At 42.5% G+C, this 16,409-nt stretch overlaps 1 protein-coding gene and 1 long non-coding RNA gene across 2 annotated transcripts; both read right to left on the bottom strand.

Moving 5' to 3' along the window:
- Positions 1 to 1,219: 1,219 nt before the first annotated feature.
- Positions 1,220 to 1,818, bottom strand: LOC128474396 (uncharacterized). The gene is made up of 2 exons (XR_008346347.1): positions 1,608 to 1,818; positions 1,220 to 1,527 (listed from the first exon to the last, which is right to left on the bottom strand). It is a non-coding gene; the product is annotated as an uncharacterized LOC128474396 (long non-coding RNA).
- Positions 1,819 to 2,339: 521 nt separating this feature from the next.
- PSAT1 (phosphoserine aminotransferase 1) lies at positions 2,340 to 11,061 on the bottom strand. Its single transcript, XM_053466935.1, has 9 exons — positions 10,884 to 11,061; positions 8,561 to 8,621; positions 8,381 to 8,450; positions 7,165 to 7,370; positions 6,668 to 6,840; positions 5,605 to 5,774; positions 5,358 to 5,486; positions 3,262 to 3,399; positions 2,340 to 2,978 (listed from the first exon to the last, which is right to left on the bottom strand). Exons 1-9 carry the CDS (start codon positions 10,941 to 10,943, stop codon positions 2,876 to 2,878), a joined length of 1,110 nt encoding a protein of 369 aa, XP_053322910.1. The 5' UTR covers positions 10,944 to 11,061; the 3' UTR covers positions 2,340 to 2,875.
- Between the last annotated feature and the right edge of the window lie 5,348 nt (positions 11,062 to 16,409).

The raw sequence follows: 16,409 nt of genomic DNA, 5'->3' as shown, positions 1-16,409 counted from the left end.
CAAAGATAATTCTTAAAAGGACAGACCTTCAGTTTCAGAGGATGAGCCAGGGTCTATTCTTTTCCAACTTAGAAAGGGCCAAAGAAGGATGTCACTGCTAGAGTAGACTGAGGAGGCTGGGTCCTGAAGAGCTGAAACAAGCCCTGAAGTTCAGTGCGGAACCATTTCAGGAATTTACTGCCCCCATCCTCTAGCGATCTGCAACAGGAGGCACAGACTACGGATGCAGAATCATTCAGGTGCTTATTGCATGAAGAGCATTCTATATGTTTGGATTTAGAGATCTTTCTAGGGGTCTCCACCCGGTGTCCCTCAGCCTGTTTCCATCATGGTAGAGATAAATACAACCACCAGCAAACAGCATCGTTCCATTTTAATATGGTACCTCTGTCTTGTACACGTCTAAGAAGTCAGCTAAAAACAAAACAATGAGCAGGTGCATCAAAATTCACTATGTGCCTGCCCAGAAGAGCCTACCTCTTATATGAGAGAGCAGGGCCGGCCCAAGGCAAAATGCCGCCTGGGGCGAATTTTAAAATGCCGCCCCCCCCCCTTATCTACCCTTCCTCTCTGTCCCTGCCGCCCCCCCCCTGTACTTACCTTTCAGCAGTCCTGCGGCGAGTCTCCCTGTTCGGTCTCGTTGCCGGCTTGTAATGCTCAGCATTACAAGGCAGCACCGAGACCGAACAGGGAGACTTGCCGCAGAGGAGAGAGAGATGGGCGCCGAGCGGGTACTGACCACTCGGCGCCCCTTTCTCTCTCTTTCGCTTAAAAAAAAAAAAAAGGGCTTGGGGCGGCGAAGTGCCGCCCCTTCAAAAGTGCCGCCTGGAGCGGTTGCCCCACTCGGCTCCATTGTCGGGCTGGCCCTGTGAAAGAGATTAAATAAAAAGAAGCAGGCTCCGGAGGAAAAGCCTGCCCGTAGACCTTCCCTGCATAATGAACAGGTCAAGTTTTTATTGGTTTTCTGTCCTACCTGAGGGAGGAACTACATCTCATATTAAGAGCTGTAGGGGTTAAAAAGGGAAACATTGAGTTGTATTATATACAGAAGATTATTGTTTTATTAAAACCTGTTGGTACACAAAATTTTGCCTATGTTTTTAGTGTGCAGTGTGACATCTGTCCATATGTATATAAAACTTTACCCAGTTAATAATTTCCTTAAACCTTGATAAGTTTTTCACATATGTTAAAATATCCAGTCTTTCTTCTTTAAATATTTTTCTGTTTAATTGCCCCGTGTAATAGCTTACAGTACTTAAGTTCCAGTTACTCATTATGCTTTTATTAATTTTTAACATGATTTTATACATTATACTAATTAGGATAATATAGTGTATTATGTTATGTTGGCTTTTCTCACTTTCTGGTCGCTTCTTATTATCAACAAAGGGGACTCCCTGTAGTTTGATCAACTATCTAGCTTTATTTATGATATGCCTTGGTACACAATTACACGTAAACAGGTGATAGTAACATATGCAAATACATAGTATATATTTATAACGGGCACAAATTACAACTCAGCTTTCCAATCTTTGTATTCATATACTGTATTTTCCCTTTATCAGACAAGGCAAATTAATAAAAATACAAGTATAATCTACATGTGTTCAAAAAAAATAAACAGTACTGCTTTCAGGCGTCATTATTGTAAGTCTGAGAATACTGTGAATACATGTAGAATTGCAGGTAGAACACACAAAACAAAACTTCAAGTAGTGACCTATGCTAAATGGGAGCAGCCAAGGGCAGTTGCCCCCTCACCAGTCTTTCCCTGCCTGTAGTTACCCAGGCCCGTTCTTCAGTGAATACCGAATTTACAACCGAATACTTTGTAGATTTAGGAACAGATACAGCAAAGGCTAAAATAATCCCTCTAATTAATTTGGAAGCCTACCTTGGAGTCAGGGGTGTAACTAGAAAATTGCTCCAGGGCTCGCCAACTTCACCAAACAAAAAGTCCCACAGCTTGTGAGTGCCACCTTTGCCCCAGGCAGATTATCGGTGCCCCCAAACAGCCTGCCTTTGCCAACTTTGCTACAGCTTTTCGGTGCCCCCAGTGTATCTGTGCCATCTTTGCCCCTTGCCTCCCCCTCCAACATACACTATGGCACACATATGTAAACACACTTACACAAATTTACACATGCTAACACATACTTACTCATACTCACTTACACACTAATTCTAACACACACCGCCTCCTCTCACACCACTCATGTTAACACACACTCCATCATTCTTGGTATATATGCCAAGTTTAAACTACATATTGGTGGCAAAAAAATGTTTATTGCTCAGGCAAGATAAGACAAAAAAGTAGAAAACAAATGAAACCATCTTATGTAGCACAAGGCTGTTTATTTGTTCAGTTTGAAAAACAAAAATATACAGGAATAGAACAATTTGCTATTGCCTCTGGAAAATACATTTTGACCTCTATTTACAGACACAAAAAACAAAACAACACACATGCACTCACACCATTTTGAAACTGCTAATATCAATCTGACTCAAACACGTTTGTCTTTGCTTTAAAATGACAAAGAGAAGGAGTATTTGCATTCACATGGATTGGTCCTTACAAAACTAAACATGAAGTTTCCACAATGTGGGTATGGTTCTTAGCCAACATGATGTACACAAATTCGTGCGGTGCAAAAGTCTTTAGCAAATGGAAATTTTCATTTTGACTGCAGCTTAAGGAAAGATTCATAGAATTTTTTGCTTTTCCATCTATGTACATGTAGTGACAAGTTTTCTCAACAACGATTTATGGAATAGGAAAATAGCTTATTTGTAAGTGCCATTTGTATAAAGGTAATGACATGAAGAAAAAGCTGGAACAAAAAAGCCGGGCAAAACCTCTGCCTCACTGATGCGTCTCCTTAAAGTCTATCATGAAATTGGCCAATTTCTGAACCTCTTCTGTAGTAATGGCATTGTACAAAGAGGCTCGGATTCCGCCCACAGACCTAAACACAGAACAGAAATATAATGAGAGAATTGGCATGAATACATATCATTTCAAAAGGGACATGAAAATGCATAGGATGGCAAATATTGTCCGTACTAAAGCCTCATTTCCTCAGAACATTAATCTGAGACCCAATATCTAATCCATTTTTTTTTTGTTTTCAAATGCATCAAATTGCAAACAAGACGCAGCCTATGCCTTACAAAATAAACTGCATATGGTATTACTTAGTGTCAAGCCTTACAAGGTCCACCACCTTGGTACACTAGCATTTCTCTTACCTGTGTCCTTTCAGCGACATCATTCCAAGCTCTGCAGCTTTGTCAAGAAATTGTTTTTCCAAGGCACTGTCACCTTTAATATTTCCGATACGGAAAGGAATATTCATTCTGCTCCTACTCTTTTTCTCCACTGGACACCTGCAGGAAAAATGATTCTGTGATTAGAGGTATTTCACCAGCAGAAAAAAACAAACAATATATTATTTTAGGGCTGAAACAACGAATCGATAAAATCGATAATAATCGATAACGGAAATCGTTGTCGACGATTTCCGTTATCGATTAATCGAGTGATCGATTCGTTGTTGGAGCACTCGGCTCCTTTTACTTACCTCCGCGAGCGTTCCCCGCTTCTGCTACACGCTCTGCAGTCTCCGCCTTCTTTTAGCTACGTGACGGATGTGACGCGTTCCGGAGGTAAGTATTCTTCATGTCTATGTGCACGGATCGCACAGAGCCACTCGCACAGAGCGAATCGCTCTGTGCGAATGGAGCCACTCGCACAGAGCGGTTCCATTGGAGTGGCTCCATTCGCACAGAGCGTTGGAGTGGCTCCATTCGCACAGAGCGGTTCGCTCTGTGCGAGTGGCTCCATTCGCACAGAGCGGTTCGCTCTGTGCGAGTGGCTCCATTCGCACAGAGCGGTTCGCTCTGTGCGAGTGGCTCCATTCGCACAGAGCGGTTCGCTCTGTGCGAGTGGCTCCATTCGCACAGAGCGGTTCGCTCTGTGCGAGTGGCTCCATTCGCACAGAGCGATTCGCGGGGGTGGGGGTGGGGTTTCAGGGGATGCAGGGTGTGAGTGTGGGTGCAGGGCAGAGTGGGGGTGGGGGGTGCAGGGCAGAGTGGGGGTGGGGGGTGCAGGGCAGGAGACTGGGTGCAGGGCAGAGTGGGGGTGGGGATGCAGGGTGTGAGTGTGGGTGCAGGGCAGAGTGGGAGACTGGGTGCAGGGCAGAGTGGGGGTGGGGATGCAGGGCAGGGTGTGAGTGTGGGTGCAGGGCAGAGTGGGTGCAGGGCAGAGTGGGTGCAGGGCAGAGTGTGAGTGTGGGGGCAGGGCAGAATGTGGGGGCAGGGCTGGGTGCAGGGCAGAGTTGGAGACTGGGTGCAGGGGCACAGTGCAAAGTGCTGGGTGCAAAGTGCCAGTGCTGGGTACAAAGTGCCAGGGCTGGGTGCAAGGTGCAAAGTGCTGGGTGCAAAGTGCTTGCTGGGTGCAAAGTGCCAGGGCTGGGGCAAAGTGCTGGGTGCAAAGTGCTGAGTGCTGGGTACAAAGTGCTGGGTGCAAAGTGCCAGGGCTGGGTGCAAAGTGCTGAGTGCTGGGTGCAAAGTGCTTGCTGGGTGCAAAGTGCCAGGGCTGGGGCAAAGTGCTGGGTGCAAAGTGCTGAGTGCTGGGTACAAAGTGCTGGGTGCAAAGTGCCAGGGCTGGGTGCAAAGTGCTGAGTGCAAAGTGCTTGCTGGGTGCAAAGTGCCAGGGCTGGGGCAAAGTGCTGGGTGCAAAGTGCTGGGTGCAAAGTTCTGGGGCAAAGTGCTGGGTGCAAAGTGCCAGGGCTGGGGCAAAGTTTCTTGAACAGTAATAGTCCACCTCTTTTCAGAATGTTTGGGGTTATTTTGTTTCATAAATATTGTGTTTGGGTTCTTGTACTTTGAAAATATTGTTTTTTATTACATCATAACAAAATAAGAATGTTAATGTAAATTTTAAGTTGTTTTTTAACATCCAGTTCATTAAATTATTTTAAATAAACGAAAAATTTGCATATTGTTTTTTTTTATCCGATTAATCGATTAATCGAAAAAATAATCGGCCAACTAATCGATTATTAAAATAATCGTTAGTTGCAGCCCTATATTATTTATATATATTCTAGCATTAGATATAAAAATTGCAATAACATTGCCAACAATGCACCACTATCGGTTACAACAGACTTCATCCAACACAGCAAAGTTGTAATAGCTAGATGTACTAGATGTCTGGCTTGGTCCAACCTTACTCTCATGCAGCAGGAACCTGTTTGCATGTAGGACTGTAATTTTGAGTTATAACATCTCCACACTTATCACCAAACAAATTAAGAACAAGAAGACAAAAAATAACTTACACAAATAATCCATTGGATTCATCAATAACATTATAAATAAGTTCCGATTTAATGATGCTCAGTTTCTCCATGGCAGCAGCACCACCATTATTTTTAATCCATTCTAAGACCAGTCCCATGATATAAATACTGAAAGACATAATGAAAGGCATATTAAAGCATACAATTGGTGTGGCAGAAAATATGAATGGTCTAATGTCCTCAGTAGAACTGGGTTCTCCAACATGTCACACAAGAGTTCACCTACCTGAAGCATGGAGGAGTATTGTAGAGAGAACTGTTTCCTGCCTGGATTTTGTAATCCAGAATTGTAGGGCATTCCTTCAATGCAAACCCTAATAAGTCTTCCCGTACAATGGCAACAGTTACACCAGCACAACCAACATTTTTCTGAGCACCAGCAAAAATCAAGCCAAACTAAAAGAAAAAAAATGATTGCAGATACAAGTAATATCTTGATATATTAACCACTAGTAAGTGGGAAAATTGGGCTTTGAAGAATAGTTTTTAATACATGTTGGAGTCCACTCATCGTGGATGCCAATGTATTTTACTGCATGCAAATTGGACCAAACATGCATTAAAAATTTACTTTTAAGAAAATTAAGATAATGCCCACATCTCGCCACCTCTAATATGTTTGCTTCCATGATTCCTGTCTCGCTTTGCATAAATACACACTATATGGACAAAACATATTGTTGTGGTGTTGCATTCTATATACAGACATTAATATGTAATTGCTCTCCTATCGCATTGCATTGCCTAAAATGTATTGGTATGCTGAAGGGGACATACCATGACATTTTGGACAATGTTGTGCTTCCAACTTTGTGGGAACAGTTTGGTGAAGGCCCTTTTCTATTCCAGCACAACTGTCCCCGGTGGGCAAAGCAAGGTCCATAAAGACATGGTTGGAGGAGTTTGGTGGGGAAGAACTTGACTGGCCCACACAGAGCCCTGACCCCAACCCCATTGAACCCCCTTTGGGAAGAACTGGAACAGAGACTGCGAGCCAGACCTTCCCATCCAACATCATTGCCTGACCTCACAGATGCTCTACTGGATGGATGGGCAAAAAAAATCCCCAGAAATACTCCAAAATCTTGCTGAAAGCCTTCCCAGAAGAGTTGAAGCTGTTATAGCTGGAAATGGAGGTCCAACTATATAGTCATCTCTATGTATTTAGAATGTGATGTCATGAAAGACTCTGTTGATGTAATGGGCAGGTGTCCCAATACTTTTGTCTATGTAGTGTATATAAGCATACCAAACAAACAGCAACACATGGCGGTGATAATGTACTGTACCTTGGAAATATCAATTGGTTTAGACAGGAAATTCGAGGACATATCACAAACAAGCACTGCTCCTTTAACATCAGGAACAAACTGAAATTCCACACCATGGACAGTCTCGTTAGCACAGTAATATACATAGGAGGCTTCAGGATTAAGGTTCCAGCTGCTTGGATCAGGAATCTCTAAAAACAGACATATTAATTGCATTAAACAAATGCGTATTAGAAATATCAACTGATCAATGGGTACATGTGATTAAAAAGTTAACACAAAGAAGATTAACAGGATTTACAGATTAAAAAATGCAGTCTTGTTGCCTTAATGTTTTATCTTATTTTTTGTTTGTTATACGGTTTTTCTAGATAGTAGTGTTTATAAAATGTGCACTGTTTCACCAAGCACACAAAGTGTTGTACTACTCTTTGAGCATATATACTGTATATATATATATAAATACATACAAGACACAGTTCTTGTCACTTCTTCTATACAAACGGATGCCGTACCTGTGTAACTTCCAAGCTTGGGGTGAACAATGTTCACTTTTCCATATTTCTCTGCCTCTTTGGCTGCCTTCGCTGACCACGCTCCAGTAACCACATAGTCTGCACATTTAGCTTCTTTCAAACCAATCAGGTTAAGAGGAACAGCACTAAACTGCCCACTTCCACCTCCTTGGAGGAAAAGAACTTTGTAGTTCTCTGGGATATCACTGCAGAAAGGAGATGAACATATTATTTATAATTAGGCTCATCCTATCTCTCTCTCCCAGGTACAACTAACCTTAAGCACACCCCTGACACTCATACACAAATACACATTCTAACACCATACAGGTTCAGACACACACAAGCTAACATCATATGCTCACAAACACTAATACACACATGCACTATATGCTGAAACACCCACACTAAAGTAACACAACATACATTCCAACAAGCTAACACCACACACTGACAATAGATAGATAGACACACAGGACAAGGACATATTTTCTATTACAATATTCCAAGTTATCACAATAAACTATGGTAGAATTTAGACTAAATTATATGCATACCTGGGAACTCTCTGGGTTTGCCGAGTGAAGCACCGCTTCTCTGGTTCAAGACCCGAATCCTCCGGGTTGCGGGAGCAGGGTCTTGACCCTCCCTGCTCCCCGCCCATTTTCCATTTAAATGGGGGGTGTTTCCAACTGACATCAGTGGAAACGCCCACGGCATTAGCGAAAACACCCACGACGTCAGCGGGACCTCCCACCGACGGCAGCAGGACAGCCCACTGACATCAGTGGGCAGTCCTGGCCGCATCCCGCAAGGGAAGGCTCCGGCTAGCCGGAGCCCAGGAGTTCCCAGGTATGGTTATATGCACAAAATAATATTTCTTTGGTATTATAAAGCTATATATAATACCTCCATAAACTACTTGTAAAACCTATTGCACATGTTAAATCTAAATTTAACAGGCTACACAAAAATGCAAACTGACACAGTAAAGGCTCTCAACATAGTCTGTTTTTGTGTATAATGATAATTAAAGTATTCAAAGGTTGACACTTGTGTGTACTATTAAGTGGCTTTGGGGTATATGTTTATCTGTTCCGTGCATTTGGCTACACATATTTTGCAGGAACTGGTCTTTATTGTTTCTTGTTAAATACAAGCCCATCATCTTTTAGCACTTTAATGCCAACACAACTAAACCCAAAAATATACTTACAGCAACTCTCGGAGGAAGATCTCAGTAGAGTTCAAAATCTTTGTGAAATCAGATGATCTGTGGCTCATTTCTGTAAAAAAAAATGCATAAAATTAGGTCTATGCTAAACACAGTAATAGGTCACATGGGAGAGGCTGGAACTTGGCCTTGTTTGATTTATCCCATTAGCACCATACATACCTAGGACACTAATCCCAAGTCCTTTATAGTCAACCAGCTCTTTCTGTGCTTCCAGCAACACCTGTAATATAATTCAATTACAAACATTACTTACTTGAAGATTTAAAGATAAAACATGTCAGATTTGAAGACCCATTTTAAATATCCACAAAATGCACAATTCTGTTTTCTTTATATGTCTGGCATAATATGACACTTTGATGTATGAGTGAGGATGAATCAGCACAGCTGGCCCATTCAAAGTACACTGCAGCCATCATATGAACTCTTAATATACATATTTTTGTAGCCCCCTTTAAATGTTCTTGGTGACCCCCTTGCATGGGGGGATTCTGCAGACCACTTTGGCAGGGGCTGCCTATTACATTAAAGTGTCCCTTTAAAGCAGCCAATCAGTGGCAGGAAGCCATCAGGGATCTTGCCAGGGCAGGACTGGAGATGACCGTCAGTGAGTACACCACTTGGGCGCAGATCTGTTCAGCCAAACACATTCCCTGCCAGTCAACAAGATGGTGGAAAGGAAAAGAGCAACAACCATAAACGTATCTCCGGAGAAGTAACCATCTATACCTACTGTACTTGAGCTATACTGGCGAGCGTTTGAGCACTTGAGGGAAACAAATGTTTGAACGGACCCTGCACTTTGAAAGGCCTGCATTTGCATTTGGATACGCCACACATATACAAAGTGGCGGTACCTGGTGTTACATGTATGGTATGAGAGTTTACTTCCCCATTAACATGGGTGGAAAGTTACATAACCCAATATTAGGTACGTAGGTAGAAACATCAGAGTAACATCACACTGGCTAAACCAGTTAGAGGGACACTACATCCATCACATGCACTTCAATGGTTTCAATCAGCAAACCAGTGGTGCAAAATGCCACGCAATGGAAATCTAAAGCCTTGCAGATGCAGCTTCTTCCTTTTATTCAAATTTGCAAAATGCACCTTTGGTTGATTATTCTTGTGTGCTTCAGCGTGAAAGCCAATATCTTATATTGCGCTCTGTTCTAATTTGCACTAAGATGAAAGGTATATGCCGTTCCTGCAATCAGGTGAAGAAAAGAATTTTTCCATTTGCCATTTTAGCTTCTACCATCCGAACACACACAACTGTTTTTTTTTCTTTTTCCACTTTGCTGAACAGGGAAACCAGTGAACCCAAAACAAGCTCAACTGCTGAAGCCTGGAAATCTAGCTGACGGAGCAGAAACACTGGAAGCTGGGAGAGATGCTGCCAGGGAAGCCACGCCCCCACCTCTCATAGCATTGGTATAAAGCTGATGCAATCCCTCCCGGCATTCTCTCTTATGTAGGAGAACAAGACACCATTGTACGCCCCCCGGCAATCTGCTTTACGGGCTGCACATCTGAATATAGTTACTGCCAAGTGCATTCCAATACCAATGACACACCTACTGTGTGCTGCGCAGTGATTGTGTGCAGCCCGCTAAGGCATGCGGTAGATTACAACGCACGCTCATTGCACAACTAGGCTGATGCCACCTGCCGTGGCACGCCTGCCCAATGGTGCCGTACAAGTCATGAGATATACTGAGACATGCTGCAATGGGGCCGATCTAGAATGTAAGCTCCTATGAGCAGGGCCCTCCTCAGCTGTTGTTTCTGTAAGTCAAATTGTTATGTTATATACTACTTGTTATGTCCGCTCTGCTCATTGTACAGCGCTACGGAATATGATGGCGCTATATAAAAACAATAAATAATAATATGTTATATGGATACCAAGTCTGCCTGGGAAATCTCAGTCATCTAAGCAATAAATACCTTATGGCAACTATAGAACATGCTGCAAAACACATCATGTTCAGTGTCATGTAACTCTGTTAACCTGTGCGACATGGAAAAGGGCCCATGATAGACATGGGTTGCTAAAAAAAATTAAGGAGCACATAAAGCAAATTCCGTTAACGCAATTCCTCACTATCATGCATGTTCAGTGATCATCTGATCATTCTACACCGAACTGGTCATCAGAGCGCATATAGATAGCCACATGCCAGGGATGGAGGACAAACAGCAGTGGCCACCCACCTACTGACACCATCAGCAGCACAAAAGCGAGGTCCTGTCTGAAGATCGCCTTATGCACTGATGGCTTTCAGCCAAGAGCGAGCTACCTACGATGCGGATTAAAGCGCAGAACCGCTGGATTACATAGGAAGTCTATGTCTGCATCCCGATCAGTACATCGCTCGCAGACTTCGCCGCCGCACCGTATTCATACTGCGACAGAGTATTACTCTGTTATGTGGCTGATTACAACATACGGGGCGAGCCGTCTAAACGCACTTACCGAGGGTGGGAGCTTGGCTGGACCAGCACCGAAATTCAGAACTTGCCTGTAGATGTCCATGGCTGCAATAACAAGCGGTATTTGGAATATACTGGGTAACCCTAACGCCGCGAGGAGTCACGATTCTGGAAGAAAGCAAGATTCTGACTGCCGCAGCTTCCCAGCCCCTCCATCTCATGCTCTCCATAATAAACAGCAACCGGTCCGCACGCTATTGGCCCGTTTCACATGGTGCTTTCCATTGCGGTGTTCTGATTGGCCGAGCTCAGATTTATGGCAATTTCATTGGTCTTGTGAGCACGAGCTGGGTCCGTGATCACTGAAAAGCGATGCAAGGGTGATTTGAGATTGCACCATCCAGCAACAAACCAACATGTGGAAGGGGCGTGTTGCTATGGGGCTGTGCTATGCTGGGATCTCTCATCACATCAGACATATATATATATTTTAATATCGAAGCAACAATCCAACAGTTTTATGCAGTAAAAGTCTCTCCTGTTCCTTTGCACCATTTCCTTGCCCCAACTCCTTTGCTTGCAGAAGATGTTTTTGACAGAACACATGTCCAGCCTCGGAATGGGAATGAAAAGCAGCCCTGGAAATAGTTGGACAGCAGCCCCCGTATATTTTATTGTATGGTTGTGCTCATGTGCCCACATGCCACACCAGGGGTGTAAGTAGAAACCACAGGGCACAAGTCAATTTGTGCACCCCAACTTCACAAGCAACATGTCCCATAGTGCCACCTTTTGCCCCCAAACAGCTTGTCTGTGCCATATTTGCCTCCAAACAGCTTGTCAGTGCCCCCGAAACAGCCTTCCTGTGCCACCTCTTCCCCTTAACAGCCTGCCTGTGCCATTTCTTTCCCCCAAACACTTATACAGTAATTCACTCATTTACGCATTCACCTTCCTGGACATCCCTTACCTCACCTGCAGTTTTCCCTGGTCCGGGTGAGCAGCACATTGATGTCTATGTGGCCTGATGATCACTGAATACCACTGTGGCATTCGCACACAATGCAAGGTAACTGAGGCAGTAGGAATCTGGGTGGGAAAGTTTCCTTTTACAGTCTGCAAGTTCCACAGCACTAAGCTGAGGGCCCGTGTTAGGTGGCCGTCGGGCCACATAGACATCAGTGCGACCCTGGCGCTGCTCAGCCAGTCCCCTGCACATCTGCTTGCCACAGCATGCATGCAGTATACTGACTTGGAAACCACCTATGCCATTGGTATGGGAGTCCTTCAGAGCTTGGTGTGCAGAGAGACACATTGGTATTCTGAAGTCTCGCCAGGTTTCTCCTAGAGGCAGCACAATGGCCATTCCCCCTCCCCTATACAAATAAAGCAGTTGGGGCTAGCCCCATCTGCAATGTATCCGCCCCCCCGACCACTGTCATGTCAACCCCACCCAATAATGCTGTTAGCCCCACCTACTGATCATACGTGCCCGGCGATATTATCAGTCTAACCAAAGAGGCAGTACTCCAGGGAGCCGCAGCCTGGACGTTCGCTTGGGATGGTAAAGAGTTTTTAAAAAGTGCTGAAGTTTTTAAAAAACTTTTCCAGTTTTTGGGAAGTGAATTACTATATCCAAAACAGTCATCAAAACATTTAAAACCCACATTGCAAGACGTAGTACTCCAGATGCTCCATGGAGCATGTCGTTCTTCAGAAGCATTAAAAATTTCAGTAAAGAATGGGACTTTCAGCATCAGACATCATCTCCTGGGTACCATTCACGAAATGGGAAAGCAGTCTTCAGTGAAAACTGTGAAAAGAAAAATACAAAAGGCAAAACAAGCAGGCCTACAATATTGTAGTATACAATTCAGCCTGTTTCATATCATTATTATTAGTTTTGTTAATATAGTACATATAGTACAGTGAATTTCAGACAGTTAGGCACTCAAGTTGAACTCAAGGACATCCGCCATGGGTGGAAAAGTTGATTTCATCACTGAGTGTAAAGCAGTTTGTGGATTATGCGGCATCGGACTATGAGTTGTGAGGCTACCTTTTTGATCACACGTATAGCACTGATCTGTATGTTCCATCAGTGCTAAAGTATACCACTTCAAGGGCGGTACATTGTCTTGTCTATCTCCCCTTTATAGCTTATGATGGCTCTTAAGTGAGAAGCATCTGGCTTTTCTGAAAGCTATGTATCATCTGGAGATTATAATTAGTGTTGCTAAGAAAGCAAGGGATCCGTCTTTTAGCATAAAACATTACAAACCCATTTCACTTATACATTGCTGAGGTCACTTACCTAGGATGAGGTCTAAAGCATCTGTAGAAACTTAGTTTCAGAACTATCATACATAATCAAGTAACAATTGCCTAGAAGTATCTTCCAAGAATTACCTTGGGTCTGGTATGGCTAGTCCATCACACAAGGACCATATTTTACCAAAATGCTCAAATGTATTTCTAACTTCCAGAAGGAAATTGTTGATTATTCATCCTGTATAATGCAGAGAAATACTTTAGACTTGTTGGCTAGCATCATGTAACATTGGGTGGAACTTGGTAAATATAGATGATATGGATTCCTTACACAAGTAACCAGACTGCACATTTATCATCTCATCCAACAAAATTCAGTGCTGGCTGTAATATCTTTCTATTGCTGAAAAAAAGCATGCTTTGCATAAAATCTTTGCAGAATTTGCAGCCCGGGCAAGCATCTGCGTTCCATGTGCCTTAATCTGGGCCTGTGGGCATGTTGTGAAAAAACAGAAGCAGACGTTTGGTTGAAAACTATACGGATTAGCATGCCTGGCCAATTCACTAGGATGTTAACAATTTTATTAGGGCAGAAATAATTTGAAAAATTTTATTTTACTTCTGGTCTAATAACTCTTATGTAAAGCACCAGTCTGACAGGCTAGGAAATAAAATTGAGCTAAAAAAACATTCCGTACATATTATAGGCTAAGGATCCATTTTCTCCACCACTAGGTGGCAGCACATCAGACAGTGCATGCTGGCAAAGAGGAGCTGCGTTTAGGGTGTTCTCAGGAGTTGCATGGAAGGGGCAAGGCATTTTCATACAGTGCATGCCTCTTATGCTATTATCATGCTAATATGTGACTGTTGAACTAGTTATTGAATATGAAACAATGATGGTTGTGCTTCAGACTAATGTGAAATTCTCATAGGTAAAAGTTCCTGTTTTATATATACTTCCATATTTGAAGTGAAGCAGACAGGGTATTGGCCTCAAAATAGAACTAGATTAAATTCAGACGAATTCTTTTTTTCTGTTTTTGGTCCATTTGTTTTCACCGACCGTTTCCGTGTCCCCGTCTCCTTGCCCCGCTTCTTCTCTGAACTCTTCTCCTTTCTTCATCCATGTTTCTGTAAGCCTGGCTTCCTGGTGGACTTCTGCAAAAGGGGAGAGCCTTCAGGCACACCCTCCCACACGTATAATTAGGTGGCCGGCCTCAAGAATGGCCCCAGGACTGGCGGCCTAGAGTGAAATCTCTCTATACCCCGGTAGGCCAGTCAGGCCCTGAATCAGGATATAGACAGATATGTGGCAAAAGAGAAGCATTTCTGCACCTATCTCCATGAATCTATCTGCATATATACATTCGCACGAAATTGGCAAATCTTGTTAAAATTAAAACTCAAGTCTAGTGCTTACAGTGTTTGTTAAGCCTGTATGGGAAACCCGTAGTATGAATTTGTTCTATCATTAATATGGTCTGCATTCCAGCTTACATTGTTTCCTTCTGGAGAAGACACCTCTGGGTGTAACTTTACATCATTTTCTATACCAGGCCAAAAAAATACTCCTTCTTTCGGGCTAATACAGTTATATCCACGTATCTTACATTTCAGAAAGAGCTTTCCTTAAGCCAAGCTAATGAGATTTTAGATGTTGCACAACTCTTACATATAATTTGCCCTTCCCAGGCAATTGTGTCTATAATATTACTAGCTTATCCCAGATAAATATATGTCATATTTAAATTGTTGTTACTTATGTCAGCATGTGACTCACAGATAATGCTTACATTTTCTTTCTAGTACAGTAATAAGTCTTCAAGGGACAGTGGATATGTTGGCATATGAGTTAAGTTTACTTCTTTATGACTAAACGTCATAAAGTTTATCAATCAAAGGTTGAACATTACTGCCTGAGGAAACTGACACTGTATTTTCTGTAATTTTTTGAGGAAATAAATTAAGACTTGACTATGTTATAAAAGTTGGGATAATAAAACATTGCGCACAATGTGATCCAAATGTCTGCATCCACTACCACGTCTTGCTTTTATTTCAGGATTTATTAAAAACTAATTTGTTTGGCAAAATACACGGCATTTGTCAAACAAAAATACAGAATTTCTACGAATAAAAGAAAAAATTTTGTTAGAGCATAGTGGAAATTAACAACATTATTCTAGCACTCCTTTATTGTAGACGCTAGTCTCTAGGGATTTTACAGTGTATTGTTTTTTTGTTTTTTTTCCCAAAGATGTTCAATGGGGTTGAGGTCTTGTGATTGTAGGTCCTGCCTTGGACTTCAGACATGCTTGGCACAGGTTCATTGTGTCTTTAGGAATGTTATCCTGCTGAAAAAAGAATTATATTCCACACAGCTTTAGGCCAGAACATATGGCATGCATCTGTATGAACTCACCAATTGCAAACAAAAATTTCACATTTGGAACAGTCAGTAAACAAGATGTTTTTCCAATGCTCCACTGTGAAATTTTTGTTTTGTCTGTCCCATGCTAGATGACTGCTACACTCCTATCAAGGCCTGCCAGTCTTCATTCCACTATGCCTTTGCTTACTTTCAGGGGGAAAGATGGATAAGCTGGGGAGGGCATTCCAGAGAATAGGGACAGCCTTTGAGAAACCTTGCAAGCGTGCATGAGAACTAGAAATCAGAGGACAGGACGGAAACATTTGATCTTTCAAAAAGTCCCTCAAGGCCTGCTTCTTTACCTTCACCTACAAACTTACATGTTGATGCCCTTCCCATCTTCCCTAGCCCACTTTTCCTAGTCTCTCTCCTACCGTCAGACAATACTTATTCTAATTAGGTTGGTCCATCCCTAACAGTGGCACTTCTTGGGTAATACACTCTACCGCCTTTTAGTTTGTAGGCTTGTTTGAGAAGTGCCCTACTTACTCTGTTTTGAATTGTTACGCAATTGTGTTATGTACCGTTTACTCATTGTACAGCGCAGTGGGATATAACGGCACTATATAAAACAATAAATAATACATTTACGGCTAAAACTGACGGATTTAGAAGGGCTGCAATAATATTCGTATAAGGGGTATACCAGTGGAGGTTTTCACAAAAGACCTGTTAGAATCAAGGAAATCAATTTTAAATACAACTCACATGTCTGTCTTGAAATTTTATAAGCAAATGGTGTGTAACTAGGATATTCATATAAACAGAAATTTCACTTAGAGATAATTGATTTGTCTCAGTGTTAAATATAAACGTAGAATTTGATGGCAGATAACCATTCGGCCCATCAAGTCTACCAATAGT

The sequence above is a fragment of the Spea bombifrons genome, chromosome 1 (genome assembly GCF_027358695.1).
Source record: "Spea bombifrons isolate aSpeBom1 chromosome 1, aSpeBom1.2.pri, whole genome shotgun sequence".
In the NCBI taxonomy this organism is placed as follows: domain Eukaryota; kingdom Metazoa; phylum Chordata; class Amphibia; order Anura; family Pelobatidae; genus Spea; species Spea bombifrons.
Note: the sequence above shows the minus strand (reverse complement) of the source record. Positions and strands in the feature narration are given on the sequence as shown.